This window comes from Apus apus, chromosome 22, assembly GCF_020740795.1.
Source record: "Apus apus isolate bApuApu2 chromosome 22, bApuApu2.pri.cur, whole genome shotgun sequence".
NCBI lineage: Eukaryota > Metazoa > Chordata > Aves > Apodiformes > Apodidae > Apus > Apus apus.
The window spans coordinates 7,237,154-7,257,261 of NC_067303.1; the positions used below are offsets into that span (position 1 = coordinate 7,237,154).

A 20,108-nucleotide genomic window follows, 5' to 3' on the forward strand; every position below is an offset into this window, starting at 1 on the left:
CTGGGAAGAGGGGAGCTGCCTGCTGCACCCAGGCCTTGGCAGCGTGATGGAGATAAGGAGAGTTGAAGTGTCTTGCCCAAAGCCATGCAGGCCAGGCCTGGAAGGATGGGAGCTGAGGAGCAAGTCTCCCCAGATTGCACTGCTCTCTCCATCCCTGCTGCACCAGGTGCTAGGGTGACTAGGGTGCACTGGAGCACTGGACTCGGATGTGGACACAAAAAGTTCGAGAGCCTCTGCTTGTCACTGGCAGCATTCTTGGGCCTCTGCTTTGGACTGTTAATTCCCAGGAAGCAGCATCAGTGTCCCACCCTGTGCTCCCACTGCACGCATCCCTGCACGCAGACATAGTTCTGCAGCCTGAGCTGCGTGACAGGTCGGGGATCTCACTGTGTGTCCCAGCTCCCGGAGGGTCACCGGGCACTGGAGCTGTGGCACCCCACAGGAGTAAAACTTACTGAGCAAACAAAGGAGGCTCCTGCCCTCGAAAGGAGTTTTCAAATGCAAATTGGCCGTTTGGTTTCGGAGACAGATTTTCTTAATTTGTATGTTGATTTTTTTTCTATTTCAAATGCATGAATCGAAGCAAATGCTCCAGCTGGACTCTGGCTTCTGTGTACTTCAGCAAGAGGGCTGCATGAGAGAAAGCAGCCGGTTGGCTGCCATGAGCCATGTGGGTATCTGAGGATACCCACGCTGGTCTGAACTAGTTTGCTGCTTCCTCTGTCATGTATCACTGCTCGATTGTGAGACATACTTCCAAGGCAGCAAAGGCAGGGAAGGGGAGAAATTGATTTACTGTTTTTTATTTTAGCAGGAGAGGATGTGATGGGCTAAGAAGTGTAAAAAGCAAAAGAAACCGTCCAGAATATTTTGCTCTGTTGAAATGAAGGGAACCTAAAGATGCATGAGGAGGTTTGAGAATGCAGTGGGGAAAGATGCCTGCAAGCTCCTGGTAAGGCTGAGCCTCTTTGCCACCTGTCACATGGGGAATGCAGACATGAGGGGAATGGTTACTATCTTAGTCCCTGCAACATGCAGTTGTGCCCCCACCTCTTCTCCCATGGTTGGTGTCCCTGGCTATGTTATGCAGCCGGAGGTGGCTGTGAAAAAGCTGCAGTGTGCATATGCCTGTGGTTCATACAGAAGCTGTGATAGCAGGACAGAAGCAGTGATGAAAAGTGAAAAGTGAGAAGTGCTGCTGGGATCTGGTGTTTCTCGGCAGAGATATCTGGGGCTGGAAATGAGTAGAGGGCAGTGGATCCTGCATGTTTGCTGGGCATTAAGGGCAGGAGCTTTGAGGTCAGGAGGTAGCTGCTGGGAATGCATCTCCTGCATTCATCTGTGCCTCGTCCTCAGCCTGTCCTCACTTCCCTTCCCCATCTCTTAAGAGCTTGTGCCTTCAGGGTTGAGGAGGAGAGCTCTAGCAATACCCCAATAACTGACTGATGTAGCCACGCTTTTTCCTCTTACTTATTTGTGGCGATTCACTCAGCATGTGTCTGGGACAGAAGAAGAGCAGGAATGGTTTGGAAGGTAATATAGTAATTTTGAGTGACCTGCAGATTTCCAGCACCCATGCCCAGGTGCTGAAGTGCCGACTGTTGTTTTCTACCTATTACAGAGCTCACTGGGGACTGGCGCTGGTGCAGGTAATATTTGTATACAGTGCTTTTGGAAGTTGTCTGTTAGTGGGCACCTCCTTGATCCCGGTACTTTTTTACTGTTTGCTTTTATTTTAGCTGAATAGAAGGAAACAAGATTTGTCAGATTCATGTTGTCCTGGTCAGTGTTGTTTTCTGGTTCTCAGGCCCTTGTCTGGTCAGATTGCAAACCTGTGGGGATCTTGAAATTCCGTTGCTCTTTCTGAGAGAAAGGGGGAGAAAATAATCCTGAACTGTATCTGCTGTTTTAAATCCTTTCCACCTCATGATCTGAAACCTCTTATAAGCTGCCTGTCCTTGAGCCCCCAGTTTACATTCTGGTACTGTACTCCTCAAAAAGCCAGCTCTGCTGTCCAGCTGGCTGTAGTGTTCCTCCACCCAACAACGTGGCATTTGATGTTGGGGGAACGGAGGAGGGAAGCATCCTTGAGGGACTGCTTAACTTCCACACCTGCTTACATTCTGCTCCCCAGGCGGGGTGGCTGGAGTTTGGCACAGTCTGTTTCTAACCTCATCACCAGGAAAGATGCTTGTAACAAGGTCTGACCCATGGGCAAACTTTTAAACAAACACAAACTCCTGCATCAAATCAATACCTGGATCAATGGAGTTTTTTTTCCCTTTGTCAGAAATAGAGTGTAGCTGTGTTGACTCAGTCTGCTGAGGCTGTTTCCCAGCACATCTCTGCACTGAAGCCTGAAATGAAGAGCTGGAATTTCAAGCTCTTTCCATTTACATCGTCAACCCAGTTTAAGGTGCCGCCTGCATTTTAGGCTTCTTGGAAAACCTTGCTTATAGTTCTTGGAGCTAGCTGGCTATCTCAATTGCATCAGAGAAGGTAAAAGAGACTGGGCAGCTCGGCAAACCCTGAGCATAAGTGTGGTCATATGTACTTTGTGACTTTCTTACCTGTCAGGTTCCCTACTGAACGTGGTCCAGGATAAAATTTGTGTCTGGATTTGGGAGCTGACAGCTCGTTTCCCATTTTGCCTCATGAATGTGAAGACGATCATTGTCTCCTGGATGTGCTTGCATGCAGTAAGGCTAATGGGCTTGGCATTTGGAAGGAGCTGTGAGAGACTTGGAGCCCACTCTGCTCCAAGAGAAAGCTGTCATGTCTGCAGTAGGAGCCTTGCCCCAGCTGCCTCTGTGGAGTGCTTGAGGAAATCCTGCAAGCCCCAGCTGGATGCGAGCAGGGTGGCTTGTCTCTGGCCTCACGCAGATCAGGCTTTACTTGCTTTCACAGTGAGGTTCTGGTGCCTGGAGGTGGAGTTGCTGAATTTGCTGAGCCAAGCGTTGAACAAGAGAACTGGCGTCCTCCTTCCCGCCCCTGCTGTGCCGTAGGGTAGCCTCGCTCTTGTGTGGTGGGTGCCAGAGACCTCACAGGACAACTTGCTTTGTGCTGTGGCCAAGCAGGACTGGGCTGCAGTGGGAGAGGTGCTCGACCGTGTCCTGCCGGGGAAGAGGGCACAGCAGGACTGCCCTCGCGTCCATGGGCAGAGAGGCTTCCATGTTCTTCCACGCTCTCTCACGCCTACGCACCTGTGCAGACGCGCACACGCGTACAGATGCAGGTTTGTACCAGTGCAAACATGCTTGTGCAGATCCACATGGATTGGTGGTTCAGCAGGCACACCCACACCGGCATAGATGCAAATCGACCTGTGCTGGTGTGGGCCTGCTTGCTGTCACCGTGGCAGACGTGTTCTTATTTGCACAGCTCCAGGCGCACGCAGACGCGGGCGATGGAGCTAAGCCACAGCGCTGGTCTATTTTTGGGAGCACTCCTAAGAATTGTGAGCGTGTTTCAGATGATAGAGTCTTACATGGGGGGAGAGCTAGAACAGATGGCTGGAGGGTTCAGAGCAGCAGCCCTGCTGAGAACAGATATTTATAGGCAGAATTAACCCTTGTGTGGTCTCTGGAGCCATGTTTAAAGAACAGCGGCTGGGCGAGTGGTGCGGAGCCAAGAGGTGACCTCTGAGGGTGTGCTGTCCTATCTGGTGTTTTTGATGAGCTGATTATCAGTGTAACCTGGAACTCCCATCTATGCTCTATCTCTTTCTTAAGCACAGGGATCCAGCTTTCCCTGGACCATAGAGCCTGGTTTCTATAAGCCTCACTGAAATTGGGCCAATTGTGCTTATTCCTTGCTGTCCAAGCTGGGCAGTGCGTACTGACGGCCCTGTGCTTGCATGACCAGCAAAATGAGGACAAAGATTGTCTTGTCCCTCTTGCCCTGATTATTTTTTTTTCTTATTGTTCTTATTTTCTTTTTCTTTTTCTTTTTTTCCTTGCCTCTTTTTGCCAGAGGTTACCCAGATTCTTCCTTTTCCTTGTTGGAAGAAGAGATTGTTTTCTTTCAGGTATGCCATCTGCTAAAGATATACAGATTAAACCCTGCCCTGTCAGATCTGTCAGATGTTTTTACCTGCCCTCAGCCTGAGCCCTCTTGCTTGAGTATTTAGGGAAGGGCAGAATCCATCTGCAGGCTGAGCTGGTTTGTTGAACAGAGCTGGCTGCAAAGTGAGGAGCACAGCATGTTTACATTGATAGATCTCTATTTGTAGCTCTTTCTTTGAGAGCAGCTGGCCTCCTGTTTGGGACCTGAAGTAGTCTTGTATTTAAGTTGTATAGTGTGTCTTGGAGTGGGGTTGGCAGAGCTGAGTAACAGCAGCTGGAGACAGTGATCTGGGGGTAAGGAAGAAAGCGATGCCCTCAGGTGGGAAATGTAAAGAAATGACAGAATAGTTATTTGGGAGTAGCAGGGAAGAAGGCTCCAGCTCTGAAAGCAGAAATCAGGGTGCAGACCTAGGGAGCTGTGTGAGTCTGCTCGTGCAGCTTGTCAGCCTAGTTCTGAGAAAATAAAGGAGCAGTGGTACTCCTGAGCTAGCATGGGATGCTGGGAGATGGGATAGAAAAGAAACAGAGATGGGGACTGCTGGCGGAGTTGGTGCTGCCAGGTCAGAGAATTGTGCTGGCCTGTATTTGTGCTCCTGGAAATGGGGAAATGGAGACAGGGGAAGAAGCTGCAGCACTGAGTGAAAAGGACACGTTTCCCACACAGACAGGCAGTCAGTCCTGTAGGGTCTAAGCTGCAGTGGTTGTGCATAGCAGTACACACTGCATGCACCTGAGCTGCGCCTTCTTGTCGTGACTCAGACTAACCCAGGTGTTTGGGGCTGCACTCTGCAGCATCACCCAGCACAAGGGGTCCAGGGCAGGCAGTGCCAAGTGCTATGGGGCTGTTTTCCATTTCTCTGTGCACTGCTCTTGTGGACCAGACAGAGCTGCTGCCAATGCTGGAGGCAGCATGCAGTGGCTTTAAGTTGGGCTGTTAGTCCAGAGTCAGGTTCCTGGCCAAGGGTTTCGTGCAGATGCAGAGTGTACACTTCAGTGAGCTGAGTTTGTTGCTGTGTAGCCTGGTTCCGTGCCTGAGGGGGCATGAAGCTCTGTTGGAAAATCTGGGAGTGTGACAGAGTGCTGGCCTTGCCTCAGCGTAGGACTTCCCAGCGGTGCCTCTGTGTCGGGGATGGGCTCTGTGTCTTGGGGTGTGAATTCAGAGCATCCCAAGCTCCCTTTCCCCTGATGTTCTAGGGCTGGGACATGCAAATCTGTAGGAGAGTGGGAGTATGTTGGATCTGCTTGCTCCCTTACTTATTCTTCCCGGTTTCAGACTGTGGAGGCTTGGAAGGCGGTCAGTATTGTCCCCTCACAGTTGTGTTCTCACTGCTCACATGCGTCAAATTGAGGAGTCCTCAGGTTTCCCAGAAGCTCTTGGTCCCAGGCCAGCACTTGCACCCACCATTGAAATGTGACTTTAGGGTGAGAAAATCCTGGTTCCTCATGCTCCGGTCCCCCTGTCACACGTCCTGAGAGCACAGCTGATCCTGCGGGAGGCCCAGGTGCGGCGCTGGCAGTGTCGAGCAGCCAGCTCAAAGTCGGCCCTGCCTCGTGCTGGTGTCAGCTGGCAGCCGCGTGCCTGTGGCTGTCTGACTGCATTTTGTACCCAGACAAATTGGTAGGAGTGAGGTTGCTCGGCGGGGCCACTGGGCAGGCTGGCATGATGTTCCTGCTGCTGGGCTGGCCCCAGTTTCTCCCAGGTCCCCTGGGAAGGGCTGGCACCCTTTCCTCTACCTGCCTAAAGAAGGAGAGTGCCTGGCAGTACCGACCCACCCAGTGGGTAACTGCCAGTCCCGGGGACCTGCCCACACTTGCCTGGCCTCCCACAATGGCCCCATTGTTCCAAGAGGGCAAGGAGGAGGCTGCCAGCAGCTCTCTGGGCATTGTTAACCCTCTGCCTGCCAGCAGCAGGGCCTGCGTGGGTCAGTAGGCCCAGAAGGCATTGTGGGCAGGTGGAGGAGCTCCTGCCACCCCTCACTGTGCTGGGGGGAGCAGAGCTAGCTGCCTCCAAACCTGCCAGTGGCTGTTGTTTTGAGGACAGCTAGCGCACGCCTGTGGTGAAGATGTACATGGAGAGGCAGGGCCCTGCTGAGCCTTGATTTCCTCTGACTAGGTGTAGGGAGGCTCTCTGTGTTCCAGGCTGCTTGCTGCCGTGAGCTTGCCCCGGGAGCAGCCCCGCTGTGGCTGCCAGTGGCTGTGCAGCTCTGGCCCCAGCACACATGCCAGAGCAGGATGTGTCTTTAGGAACGGGATGTTTGGGGTGTTGGGGTGCTAATTCCAGTGGCTGAGGTATTGGTGTGGAAGCTGTTTAAAGTGATTCCAGCCTGATCAAAGTGCCTTCTTCCTTCCTGTCCTGTAACATGATCGTGGTCATGGTCTGCTGTGCTTTCTGGTTCCTGTTGTTGAGGCGCAGCCTTGGAGGGCGCAGGCATGCCTCGCCGGTGTGCTCACACTGCTGGGGCGCAGGCTCAGAGCCAGGCCCCCGTGTCCGTGTGCTTCTGAGGACAACAAGTACTCTGTCACTGGCCAGAGAAGATGGACACCCACGTCCCTCTCTGCTGGCCAGCCTGTTGTTCGGTAGCAGTGATGCTTCCTTGCAGCTTTTTGCCATGCTTGCTTCCTTGTCAGCTGACTCCAGGGATTGCAGAGCTGCCTCAGCACCCCTGCTCTGTCACAGATTTCCTCTCCAGGATCTGGGGGATGAGGCAGAGGAAGAGGCATTTGGCTGGCATGCCAAGACGGTGTATGGGAGAAGTTCTGGCTGTTGTTCTTCAGCGATGTCAATCCTGGTATGTCTTGTGCTAGCTCAGAGACTTGGCGAATCGGCTCAGTAATCCTGATGGGCGAGAATTTTGAAACCGAAGATCTGTTGTGTGAGCATCACTAATTAGTCCTACTGCAAACCCCACACCTAATTCACTTGTATCATAGTCTAAACAGCTACCCTGCTTCCAAAAGGTCTGTTATCTCCACTTCTCCCACTAGGTAGCCTTGTGCTCTTCCTCCATCCTTTGTACCCCAGTCTTTGTAGCTGCAGTAACTTTTCTTTTTGATATCTTCTGTTTTTTAAGTTATGGTGTAACTGGAGTAGAGTGTGGAAGGCCAAGGGCTGAGATGGTAGTGCTTGATGACCTCAGTTACTGTACCAAGTGCCAATGAAACTGCTGCAGACCTTAATCGGGCTGAGTCTGGGCACCTGAGCTCTGGCCACAGACCACGGCAGACCCCAAAGGCTGGAGAGGTCAGAAGCCTCAGGTCAGGTTAACTTGTTGCCTCTCTGCAGGAGCTCAGTGAACTGTGGGAGGGTTTGTATAAGGGCAAAGTAGCCCCTGCTAGGTCTGTGGGGAAGGCTGTACCTTTTTGCACCCCTAGAGTGGGAGAAGCTGGGGAATTTCAGCTCGAGGTGTGGAGGTGAAGCATGGGGAGGAGGTGGAGTGGCTGTCTTTTTGGGGTGTGCAGTGGGGAAGCCCCTCTTAGGGTCGGTGCAAGCCCAGGCTCTGATGGTAAAACCATGGTAAGACCATGGGCTCTTGTCTCCTTGAGGTCTCTTCCTCCCTCTCAGCCCGGTGCCGGTCCCAGTGCCACCCGCCAGCAGCTGCCACTGCTCAGCAGCAGGATCGCCGCTGCCTGGCCGGTCCCATCTGTGCTGGGGAAGGTGAAGGGTTTCCCAGGGTGGAATTTCCTGCAAGGCAGATGCATGGCTGCTTCCCCTCTGACCTTAAACCCCGATGTGCCTTAGTCATGATGGCATGCAAATAAAGGGAGCTGCTGGGAGAAGGAAGTGACCTCAGCCAGGGTTTAAATATAGAGCCCAGGCTGTGCTGCGTGCTGGGCCTGGTATTTATAATCCTAGAGGAGCGCTTGGCCACTCTGCATCTCCTTTGCAGTGGGCAGAGAGCAGTGCGGGGGCCAGGGGCTGGGACAGCCAGCCTTGCCATCCCCCTTCTTCCCTGCATTTCTCTGCTCCCTGGGTGAGCCAGGGTACACGTGTGCTCATGTGCAGACACAGTGCTGCAATCCCTGGGGGATTGCTGGCCCACAGGTGCTCCAGCCTCTGCTTGTTGTGCAGGTGTCTCCTTTGTATGTTGGAATTAGCGCAGGACTAGGCGCAGGAAAGGACCCCAGCTCTTCCCCAACTTCTATTTTGAGAATAGGCATAGAGCCCTGGGACACCAAGTGATTGCAAAGTGTGTATAGTCAGGTTAAAGCAGTGCTGTTGGACCAAGCCTTCCGGCATGTGGCTTAAAATGTCTTATTTTCTCTGCTGTGCTGTGAGCCTCCTCAAAGGCAAACAAACCTGCTGGTTACACTGCTGGTTGTACCAAGTGGTGCAGCCAGCGTACGCGGCATTGAGAAGTGGTAGGTCCCTGCCACAAGGGCTTCCTGCCAGGACTCTGCACAGCTTGTGGCCTGAGCTCATGTGGTCGGGCTCACAGGGAGAGCTATTGTTTGGGGGAGATTTTCTGCAAGGTGGTATAGGATGTCCAGCCCCTGCTTGCAGCATGCAGCAGGCATCTCTGTGCTGCCTTTGTCCGAGGAAGCGGGGTAAGCATCTGTGGCTGGGATCTGGTGTGTGGCTTTGCCCTCCTACAGATCCCTCGCACCCCATGGGGTCCTCGGTGTAAGGGCTGGGGTGTAGGGGAAGCCGGTGGTCCTGGCGAGGCTCCTGTGCCCGCAGGAGATGCAACGAGTTGGCCCATGATCAGCCCTGCGGGCACCCAGGGTGACGGTGACACCTAGTGGCTTTGTTCCACAGGCTCCACCTCGGGCCCAGAGACAGGGCACACTGGGTGTGACACCTCCTGGTGCTTCTGGACACAGCCGACATTAAGGTGGACCAGCTGTGGGCAATGGACCCCTCCTCGGTCACCTGTACATGTCTGGTTTGAAGACAACGGGCAGGGAAGGGACCAAGTGTGGGTGATGGTCAGTCTGTCACGGGGCCCTGCAGAGAGACTTTCTGCTAAAAAGAAGAGCAGAAACAACCGTGTAAAGGCTTGGGAGCTCCTAGTGAAGCTCTGGCATTGCTGGGTTCCAATCCTGCACACTGCTGTTACCTCATGGGCTGCTTTAGTTATTGCTGAGGAATCCTAAAGCAGTTCCTGATAGAACAGAAAGACTGTCCTCATAGGCTGAGCTGCCTCGGGCATTTACCCAACATGTGTGACTCTAGGCAAGACTTGGCTCCCTTGTGATTCCTGTGGGAAAGTCACGTTTCCAAGGTCTGGTCTACAAGCCCTGCTGCTCAGGAGAGCTGGTTTAGCAGAGGGCAGCATGAGGCACAGCTCACTAGGTCAGCTTTTTAACATTACTCACCCAGTCCCAGTAACCCCAGTGCGCAGACACAGTGGGAATTGCCCAAGGAGATCTTTCAATCCCAACTGCACGGGGAGGTCTGTGATGTGGCCTTGCATTGTAGCCTGCAGTGTTGTCTGCCAGAAGGGTTTTTGCAGGGAAACTGCAGGTACAAGTGAACTTGTCCTTCTGCACCCCAGCACAGCCACGCTGTTGGGACTTGAGGTCTTCTGCCCTGAGTGTGTGGTGGAACAGCTGGCAGTGAGTGGTTGAGGGGCTAGGGTGCAAGGTGCCTGCTGTAGGCTTGTGTATCCCAGTGATGCTACCTGCGTGTCTATGAACTAAGATCCTCCAGGCGTTTACCAAAGGCTGCATGAGGGTGTCCAGCTATCACAGCAGCCTGTTACTCTGGCCACATTCCACATACTGTAGGAAGAGATCCTGCCTTGGAGGAAATCAAAGGTCCCTGAGCAGCAGCGGTACCTTTGGGAAGAGGTTTTTGGCTTTGTTCCCTGACCTGCTAGATGGTGACACCACTGCAGCCCGCTGAGCCGCAGCGTGGATGGCTGTGTCCCCTGCAGGTCGGGCACCTGCAGCTTCCTGCAGGTCAGTCCTTGACCTGTCCCCAGCAAGTCAATGAGCCAGTGTGTGAAATAATTCCTTGTTGTCTCAATAGAGCTGCATGTCATTGTCGAGTCACGTCTGGCACTTGCAGGGTTTCTGTAGAGAATGTGCCAGCTGGACTCGGAAGCTGGAAGGATCTGTGAATTTGGTGATAGACCTGGAGACTCCCTGAGCACAGACAGGAAGCCAGGCTGTGCCTGGGGGTGCAGTAAGCAGCAGAAGAGTGGGAGAAACTGTTGAGCTGGGGGCAAGGTGGTGCTAAGAAAAGCTCTTCTAACCGATGGATTGAAGCTGCAACAGGAGAAAGGTAGCGGGGTGCAGGGCAGAAAGCACATGTGTTCCTGATTCACCTCACTCTCTGCTAGTCTCAGTTTCCACCCTTGTTAAGTGGAGATGTCTGTCCCTAGGTGGAAGGGAACATGAATCTGCAGTTTTGTCCTACTACAGACCTTTGAGACTCATGGCCAGGCAGCCTTGTTGAAATGCATCGCTCCCAAGGCAGCTCCAAATGGCGTGAGATCAGCAGGGCCTGCCAAAATGTCTCTGAGAACTGCTGGGATTCCACAGAGGAGCATTAGGTTCTCTCTCTGGGTCTTTTAGAACCCTCCATGCAGCTAGTGTGGGTACCACCTTTCCTGACAGTTAAAAGGGCATGAGAAGGATTCAATAAATTAATAGAAGAGAGAATGGGCTTTCTCAGGGCTATTGGTCTCATGGTGTAAGAACAAGGTAATTTAATGACACATTCAAAACAGATGACTCTTGTCAGCAGTGTTGCCCTGTGGAGCTCCCTGCCTCCCGATGTCTCTCAGCCCAAGCAAGGCTTAAATGAGAGCACAGCAGCATCCTGGGCTAAGGCTGTTCTCGCTGATGCTAGACACACTCAGGCAAGTGCTCCCACACAGGGATTAGGGAGATGCTCCTGAAAGAGTTGGTTGCTAAAGACTGTGCTAGCACAGAGCTGTGCTCATCAGGCTCGGGGGGAGCGGGGGGGGCATTCCAGGGCTCATCTGTCTGCTAGAGCCCATCGCTGACTCTTGGCTAGAGCTGGCTGGGTGACAGCAGTGTTGTTTTAGCTACTGTTTTTGAGGGTTTTATTTTTCACTGGAACAGACTCAAAACCCATGGAATGGTCTTGCAAAAAGAATTGTTTTGGAACATCCATTTTTGCATGGAAAAGGTCAAGCTTCTGATTCTGGTCTTTTTCTCAAATCCAAGAGTCTTGGACTTCAGAAATCTTGCTTCTGGAAAGTTTGCCATAGTCTGTGCCTCTGACTTTTAATTAAATAGTATGGTATTTTGTTGGAGGTGTTCCAACCCCTTCTGCTCTTAATCCTGGGAGGACTGGTAATCTTGGCATGGTGTTAGGCAGCGTGCCTGTAATCTCATCCACGTTTGGGGTGAGAGGTATTTCAGGAGGGGGTGGCAGGTCTTTGGGGTCTCTCCTTTCGCTGTTCTCTGCTTAATGCCTTTCTTCAAGAAGACATTGAGCTTGCTTAGTAACTCTCATTTCCAAAGCCAGGGTGTTCCACTGGAGTTTATGGTAGTGTCCACAGGATGGTTTGGATCAGGTTTGTCCTGAGATTGATGCTTGCTGTGAGCAGGTGGGTGATTATCAGCAGAGGCCATGTGCTTAGAGGGTGTTTGCAATGGCAACCTGGTCTTGTTTCTTCCAGGACTGGCTGGCAGAGAGGGACTGGGTTACTTTTTGCTCATTGCATCACTCTGTCATGACCCATCTTGTACGTTGGGTGTTTGTGAGCTGCAGGGCATGTCGGCACAGCTCAGGGTTCTGGTCTTCGCTGGGAATCCACGAGTCCGTGGTTGTCTGGGTTTCGCAAGAGCTCTCCCCAGCATCTCACAGGAGGGAGGTGCAGTGAAGCTCCTTCCTTTTTGAATTGTTGTGACTCTGGTTTCCCGGCTTGCTCTCTCACCCTTTCTTCCGACGGGGATAGCACAGCAGCGATGTCAGCCAGCACCGAGGCGTGGATGCTGTGGGGCAGGCAGGCTGGCAGCCGGGAGCCGTTCCTGCCCCATCCCGAGGCAGGCGCAGGCTCCGCATTCTTGCGGCAGAGTTGGGAATCTGTGTTATCGTCCGTCTGAGTGAGCGGGAGCATGATTCACCAGAAAGTCCTCCAGTAACGCAGTGGGGTTTCAGGTTTCTTGAACTATCAGCTAGCAATTCTGGGATTGGGAATACCGTCAGCCCAGTCTCTCCTCACACAGAGGTTCCTCCTCCCTCTCTCCTGCTGCTTAGACCATACTGGAGGGGACTTACTGAAAGCAGTTCTTGTTTTGTTTTGAGGTTTCTTGTCTGCTAAGGTCCCAGTCTTTGATTTAAAGCTGTGGCTTTTCATATGTACCAGGCACAAATGCTCTCTACATTTTGCTGTAGCTCTTCGTTCTTCAGTGATATTTATTGTGGCTTGTAAACCTCCCTCCACGCATGAGTTAAGATGGGTTGTGCCCCCCTTTCAATGACAGGGGAATTGAGGCACCCAGAAACAGTCTGTCTTGCTCAGGTTCAGTCATGGAATTGGTAGCAGCTGCGGGCAGAAGCCAGGAGCCCCAGCTCCTTGCTTTGACCACGGGGAATTAAGTTTTCTATTGTCTTTAAAACTACTGGGCTGGAGTGGGTGTGTTGCTAAATTGCAGAGGGAGCCAGATTTCTATGCAATCTCCTTTTTGTCATGTTCTTTTCAAGACGTTTTGGATCATTTGTCTCCCTGTGTCAGTGTATCTACTTAACAGTTAATTCTCTTCTGCTGTCCAGATGTGTGGCATGCCTGCTGGAATCTAGTTTGAATCTAGGGGTGTGTGCAAGGAGTTCACAGCAATCAGGATGCCTATCGGCATGCTGCAACCAGACAGATGGGAGGCCAGGGTGGATCCACACTACGCATCTGCAACAGGATCCAACTGTTGCTACTCCTGAAAGCAGAGCAGAATCCATAGGCAGCTGCTTCTGGCATTATTCCCATTGGGAATTGCGAGGGGAGTGCAGTCGGTCTTGGTGAAGACTTGAAGAGGAGGAATTCCCAAGGTTGAGCCAGGGCCCCTTGTCAGCCCATGGTGGCTTCCCATCCTGCAGCTGGCCGAGGCAAGGTGATGGATGTCCTCCCTGGAGCACCAGCCTGCTCCCAGAATGAAGGATAGATGCCCCAAAAATACAATCTTCTGGAGGGACCTTGCAGCCAGCGAGGCTCATCCATGCTGTAGACTGCATATGAAGGTTTCGTTGTGATGGCTGCTTCAGGATCCATGTGTGTGTTCCCTGCATCTGACCTGAGGGCTGCATCTCAAGTGTTAGTTTCTGGATGCTGCAGGCATGATCTTAGCAGGGCTTCAGTTTTCTTCCTGGCTCACCAGGGTATCCACATGCCTATGCTGTGCTGTACTGGGGTAGTGCTGCAGTGCTGCTCAGCATTCACATTCTTGGTGAAGCACTTCAGGATCTACTTGGAATGCAATACCGTGAGTATGCAGGTGTGCCACAGGCAGACCTGCATCTCCCAGCCTGTCATCCCTGTGGATGGCAGTGGTAGCACCCTGCTGCTGGTCGATTTGTGACCCCCAGGACTACGATGCGATGTGTTGTGAACATTCCGGCGCAGCAGGCAGGGGCTGTGGGCCACCAGCAGTGGGAGCTGCTGCAGGGCTTGCTTTCTGGAATGCTGTCTGGCAGCAGCCTCTTCCAGCAGGCTGAAGGCTCCTTGTGGCTGGCCAGGCAGTGGCTGTGCTTCACGCTGCAGCTTGTGCCATATGGACCTTCTCCTCCTCCCCACTTGCCCTCTCCATGTCTCCTTCCCCGCTCCACTCCCCTCCCCCTGCTAGCGGTTCGACAGAGCAATTGGGCAGGCGCTGGGATGGCAGCTCTGACATAAATCTCTCCTGGTGTGGAATGAGGGGTATAAATATCCAGAGAGTGATGTGATCTTTCCAGCTGCTATTAATAGGTCCCTGGAGAACAAGAGCGAGCGAGTGAGACTGGCTGACACTTAAAGGGCTAGCAACTCCCTTATGTGCTGTGAAAATTAATCAGCGCTGTGGCTCACCATCTTCCTCCAGGCTAGAGCAGAGTTCTCACCGAGGTGCGTGGGGAGGAGGGAGAAACTAACGACTTAATAGTTAGGAAGCAGTGACAGGCCAAGCTGTGCACGAACGATGCCACTAACTAACCTGGAATGCCCGGGCGGGCAGCATGATGTGGCTGTTGGTGTGGCTCTCGGGCGGTCGGGCAACATAGTGTGCCAGCCAGCCGCCAGCTCAGCCTGGCAGGGAGGCAGGTGCTGAGAAGTCACTTTTGCAGGCAGGGAACTGGCTGGCGGTGGGTGGCGGGCTGCACTGGCGCCTTGTGGCATTTGCTGTCATTGGGGGATTGCGGGTCTGCCAAATGTGCATTGCTCTTTGCTTGTGAGCTGTTCAGGGTACAGTGTTTTGCCCTAGCAGAGCGAGTACTTGGCTCTTGCTGGTGGTATGTCTTCAGGCCTGCCTTCAGCAAGCCAGGAGCATAGTGTGTTGTGCTGCTGAGCTCTCGTGGCGCTATTTAGAGGTGCAGGGTTTGGTCTGGAGCCGGTGCTTCCTGTCCCTGGGTGGTAGAAGAAATCTGTGCACAGCATCTGGCCTGCATGGTCCAGATAGGAGGAGCAGACCATGGGCCCCATAACCCCTGTGTGCTGGGAAATTTCTCTGCCTCTGCACAGGAAAGATTCTTGAGTGAGTTGTGGGGGTGTCATGCAAAGCACGTAGTGGATGAAAGCAAACAGAGAGTAATACCTCAACTTCCATAAACACATGGTTTACTCTCCTTTCCCCCCTGCTCCCCAAAAAGTAGAGAAGACTAACTCTGCAGCTTTGGGTCACTGTAGTGAGGAGGCTGTAGCAGGACCATGATGCAAGAAGAGTTACATGCTCTAGGTGAAGAAAACCAGTAGTTCTCATGGGGGCATCCATCTTTCTGCACTGGGACCATCTCTGATGGCTTAGCAGTGAATGTGGTTTGGGCCGGGAAGAGTTGGTGTGTAAGAACCACATCTGAAGGTCAGGGATGTCCTCTGCCCACTCTGGTAGACCCTGAGGTGAGGGGGGCTCATCAGGGGGACAGCCCGTGATGTCCCACACTGCCTGTGCCATGTTGAAGAAGGCTCCTTGATGCAAGTAGGACGCACCCGTAGCCAGGAGGGATGTACCCTGCAGTCGCATGGGGTGTAGTTGGAACTGAGGGTTGGTAGCAGCCTTCCAGAACATGTAGTGTGCTCCGGTACTGTGGAGCTGCACCCCAGTCATCCCTAATGCCTGTGCAGAGCTCTGAGGGGAAGAATCCCAGCGTGAGCTTAAGAAACTCTGCCAAGGCAAATAGATCCTGCAAGAAAGGCTGCCGCAGCATTGCTCAGCTGCATGCATGGCCCCCAACCCTGAAGCCTGCTTGCTCTGCCCTAACTGCCACTTCCCTGAAATGCTCTGCCTCGGGCTGTGGGGTGATTGGGAGAGCTGGGCTGGGTCTGGAGCAGGGGAGCCTCATCCTGCGGTCTTGGGAGGGCTGTGGCACGTTACATCATCCTTCTGGTCTGGAAGCTGCCACTGAAGTGGACGCTCCCTCACCCAGGGCCTTGGAGCAGAAGCTGGAATGGTCCCTGGGAAGAGACAGGCATACCACTTAGCCGATGAGTGCCTGCGCTTCCTGGCTCTGCTCTTGCCTTGCAACCCACCACCAAAAGGACCAGGCTGGCATGGAGCACCCTGTTATCATGGTCTCAGAAATGAGGGCTCTCCTGCCCATGCCTGTGCCTTGGAGTGCTGACAGGGTTGCTCTGCTTGGGTGGGAGTTTGCTGTGGATCAGGATCCTTTGCGCGAAGGGGCCAGAGCCAATTCCCGGCATTAATGGCTTCTGGGCTCTGCCTGGCCCTGTCCCCTAGCAGTGCCCAGTGCATGTGTGAGGGGCACCATCCTCACCCACTGCCCTCTTCTCTTGCAGGTTGCTGACCCAAGGGGCTGGGAGCTCCCTCCACTGGCACTGTGGGAAGCTTTAGCCAATCCAATGCACCCTGACAACAAACTGCCCAGCCATGGCAAGGCAGGCAGCAGCAGTGCCCCGGCCCAGCACCACAATGTGAGCCAAGCACCCACCTGCAACCTGGGCTCGAAGGGTGTGGGGACAGGCAGCCATGGCAGCAAGGCCACTCAGATCTCCCCTGGCAACTCTGGACTGAAAAACAGCCAGAACACTGTCCCAAACTTGAGCTCCTTGAAGGGCAAGGTGAAACGGGAACGAAGCATCTCGGTGGACTCCGGAGAACAGCGAGAATCCAGCACCCCTTCACAGGACGCAGAATCAAAAGGTAATGTTCTCCCAAACCTTGCCTCAGCACGTCCTCCTTGCAGTTGCTCCAAGCATCCTGGCAGGACCTGGGATGGGAGCAGCTGTGAGGATCTTGGGTTCCTGTGCTGCGGCTTCTGTCTGGGCTTGTCCCGGCCGCCTGTGTATCTTTGCATCACTGTTTGTCACATCCCCAGTTTTGGGACCAGAGTGTCTGAGCGTTGTTTTCACATTTCATTCCCTAAACTATTTGTTACATTGGGAATCTGGAACTCTGGTTTGCATGGACTGCTGAGGCCAGCTAAGCAAAAGCGTAGTTCACTGAAACTGCACCAAATGCCCCTGCTTTGCAATGTGCAGGCTTTCCATTTGGAACCACATTGAGTTGTTTTCTGTCTCCTTGCTGTTGACAAAGAGCTGCCTTTGTTGACTTGCAGCTGCCCGATGACTCGGTTGTGGTTAGTGAGGAGATGCTGTGAGGGTCTCTGTCTGAACAGTTCTGTGGTTTTGTCAGCAATGGATGACTCTTGTGTTACAGCACGTGGCTTCTGGAAAAGGGCTGAGTCAGTGCTTCCAAACCCTCTGTCTTCCCTTGTCCTCATCAGCCTTCCCTTTCCCGGTGGTGCCCTTGGTTCCAACCAGGACTCACACCCGGTCCCCAAATGCAGAGCCACTGCTGTGGCTCATGCCTCTCAATATTTGGGTTCTAAGTGATGATAAAAAAGGGAGGCCAGACAGTGTTATGTTGGGGTTAAAGCACAGGACTGGAAGTTACCCACCCTGTGTTTGATTCCTTTCCCCAAGTCCCTGGGTGCCTTTAGATGAGCCGCTTCCTCTTGGAGCTGCATCGGTCCCATCTGAGAAATGGAAGGAGCATCTAAATTCACAGAGGGCATAAAGACCTCTCTGCCTGATTGATGTCTGTGAAGGGCAGGGTCTGTCTCTTGTTCCTACGAAGAATGTGAATATGCTTTCCCATTCCATTTTCAGGTTTTAATTGCTAAATTACAGACCCCTTAAATTTAGGGTTAATGCCCGACACTGCTCCGGTTTGGAGCAGCAGTTAGACATGTCTTGTGTTTGCAGACTGCCTTCAGAGAGTAAAAAATACTTCTCATTCTGAACTGGTAGCTCTCACAGGCAAGTCTCGCCAGGTCTGGCTGCAAAGATAGTGAGCCCAGATCAAGCAGATGCTCTAGGATCTTCACCAGGGCTGGACAGGTGTCAGTGTAAGGCTTCTTACCTGGTGCATCCTTGCTGTGTTGGAAGTGCCAGCATGCAGCATGCAGCTGGGCAGGATCCCAGCCTTTCCAGCTCCTGCCAGGCCTCTTCAGCTCTTCTGATGGCTCTGTCCCTTTGCAGGTGAGGTGGCTCCCCGTAGCAAGCGACGGTGCGTGCTGGAAAGGAAGCAGCCATACAGTGGGGATGAATGGTGCTCTGGGCCGGACAGTGAGGAAGACGACAAGCCCATCAGCAGCGTACACAGTGAGTATCTACCTATTTACCAGCTCAGAAGCCTGAATCAAGCCGGGTCCTTCCTGCACCTCAGCAGGGCAGATGGCACTGGCACCTCTACCTTTGCCTGGGTGTGCTGACTTAGCTGGGTGTGTGAGCCATTGCAGTCGGTGACCATTGTGCTGGGATCGTGTTTGTGGCTGATTTTGTGGAGATGGTACCAAAATGCTGGAGGAGAAGGTGTTTGGGGTTGAATGTCCCTGCTGTACGTTGCTTTGTAGGGCCGAAGGGCCACAGCTGATGGGGAACACGGAAGTGTATAAAACCAGGTAGAGGGTGGCCTTTGTGCTTCTCTGCACAGTTCACTGCCCTCGTGGGCAGGGATAGTGCTGCCTCCTTGTCACAGCCTGCTCCAGGATCTATTTGATCAGAGCTGGTCAAGGTGGGGCTGTCCAGGGGCAAGGGCTGGCAGTGAGACAATGTGTGTGTCCTCCTGCCAGGTTTCCAGTAGGTTTCTTCTCTTTAAAGAGAGCTAGTGGCAGTGCTGTAGGGTGGGTCTGCGGGTGGGGGCCGTGGAGGGAGGCCGCAGGGAGGAGAACAGGGGGTGTAGCGAGTGTGTGCGTGTGAGGAGCTAGGCAAGAAGAGGGCACTGTGTGTTCCTGGTAAGTGCGATGCTTATTAATTAGCGATGTTACCTGATAACAGCAGACGATTAATAGCGACCGCTGCAGCGGGCAGCATCCCCACTTTCCCTGCTTTCGGGGTGTCCGTTCCGCGGGCTCGATCCCCGCTCTGGGCACCGGGGGGACAGCGGCCACCGCGAGGCGAGGGTGGCCGGGCCGGTGCTGCCACCTGCTGGCGTCCGCTCCGCCGCTCCGGTTCCTGCCGTGGCTGAGCATCTCCTCTCGTGTGCCCCCGCAGATTGTAATGTAGCAGATCCTGCGATGTCCACAGCCTCGCAGCTTGGCCCAGGGTCCAACCCGCTGCCCAGCCTGAACGAGACCACTTCTTCCAGCGTGCCTCATGGTGCTGCCCCCGGCTTGCGCTCCGATGCTGCAGCAGGCGGAGGTGGTGGGACAGGAAAGCAACCTTCACAGTTTGTTTACGTCTTTACAACTCACCTTGCTAACACGTAAGCAACTAAGCCCATCCATCCCCCCTGGCACAAGGCTGGCCTGTCACACCCATCTGCAGTGTGCTACAGTTTGGTACAAGGGACCTGGACAGACCTAGGCTGCTTTGCTGCCCAGAGTGGGTACCTGGGTCCCTGACGTTCAGGAGGCTGACAACTACTGCTGGTGGGCAAACCTGGTCTGAAATGCACCCTTCCTCCCAGCAATGTCCAGTGCTGCATTCTGCAACACATGCCATCAACTGCATCTAGTCATCATCCAATGAAAATATTTACCCAAAGCAGTATGAACCGCTGGTCTGATTCAGGAGTATCTGAGGAACTGGGTGTCACAGGGAGTGCCGTGTAACACTTGGTGTTCTCCCCTCAATTCCTCCTTTCTGTCCTGCATTGTCTCAGCCATGTAGTCTTAGTGAGGCTGTTCGGTTCCAGAGCTCTGCTGTGCCACAGGCTGGGTGTGATAGATTCCAGAGTATCTCAGCAGTGGCTACCTTAGGACAGCAGGCACAAGGCAGAGCCTAGGATGTGAGGAGAGGGAAATACCAGGGCATGCAGTAGTCAGGTGGAGAGCTTCACTGGGGCCTGTGTGGGACACATGGGAGGACTCTGAGAATATCTTCCCTTCTGGGTGGCCTGCAGAGATTTCACTCCTTCCACAGGACTGAAGAGTGGAGGCAGCACCTGGAGCCTGGGATGGGGGGGATGGGGCACAATGCCTGTTCTCAAACAGTCTGTGCTCTCTCCCCAGAGCTGCAGAAGCTGTCCTGCAGGGCCGAGCTGACTCCATTCTGGCCTACCATCAGCAGAATGTCCCACGGGCAAAGCTAGACCAGGTATACCAGCTATGATTAAATGCTCCCATCCGCACGTGCTTTTAACTGCCGGCCCTTCCCTTTGGCTGTTCTCCCCCAGCTCCTGGCTCAGCTGTGGAGGAATAAGTTGTCAGAGTGCCCTTTGAGTGGGATGGGAAGCTGCTTTGCTTTGGAACTTCAGAATGACTCCTGGCTGCTGTCAGCTGTGAAAAGTTTGGGATGGGGCATGGTATGTGGCCCCACAGCCATGTGGGCAGAACTCCTGACTGTGTGTTTCCAGGGGTCGTAACAGGGCCCACTTCTTCCACCGGAAGGAATGAAGGTGAACTGCCATAGGGCATGTTTTTGGACAGAGAGGTCTCCTGCAGGGTGCAGGGAGGAACACCTACCCAGGGTTTTTCTTGCTCAC

The 20,108-nt window shown here is 53.5% G+C and overlaps 1 protein-coding gene across 4 annotated transcripts in view; it reads left to right on the forward strand.

Moving 5' to 3' along the window:
- BCL9L (BCL9 like) overlaps positions 1 to 20,108 on the forward strand; it is a 45,635-nt gene that overhangs the window by 16,398 nt on the left and 9,129 nt on the right. For 3 of the 4 annotated variants that reach the window (XM_051638467.1, XM_051638468.1, XM_051638469.1), the window contains exons 1-5: positions 14,002 to 14,074; positions 15,959 to 16,322; positions 17,663 to 17,785; positions 18,677 to 18,887; positions 19,636 to 19,720. In XM_051638467.1, the coding sequence (XP_051494427.1) occupies positions 16,022 to 16,322; positions 17,663 to 17,785; positions 18,677 to 18,887; positions 19,636 to 19,720 (720 nt within the window). In that variant the 5' untranslated portion in view covers positions 14,002 to 14,074; positions 15,959 to 16,021. Of the gene's footprint in view, positions 1 to 14,001; positions 14,075 to 15,958; positions 16,323 to 17,662; positions 17,786 to 18,676; positions 18,888 to 19,635; positions 19,721 to 20,108 lie in introns of those variants that run through there. The other variant, XM_051638470.1, reaches the window with a different exon arrangement.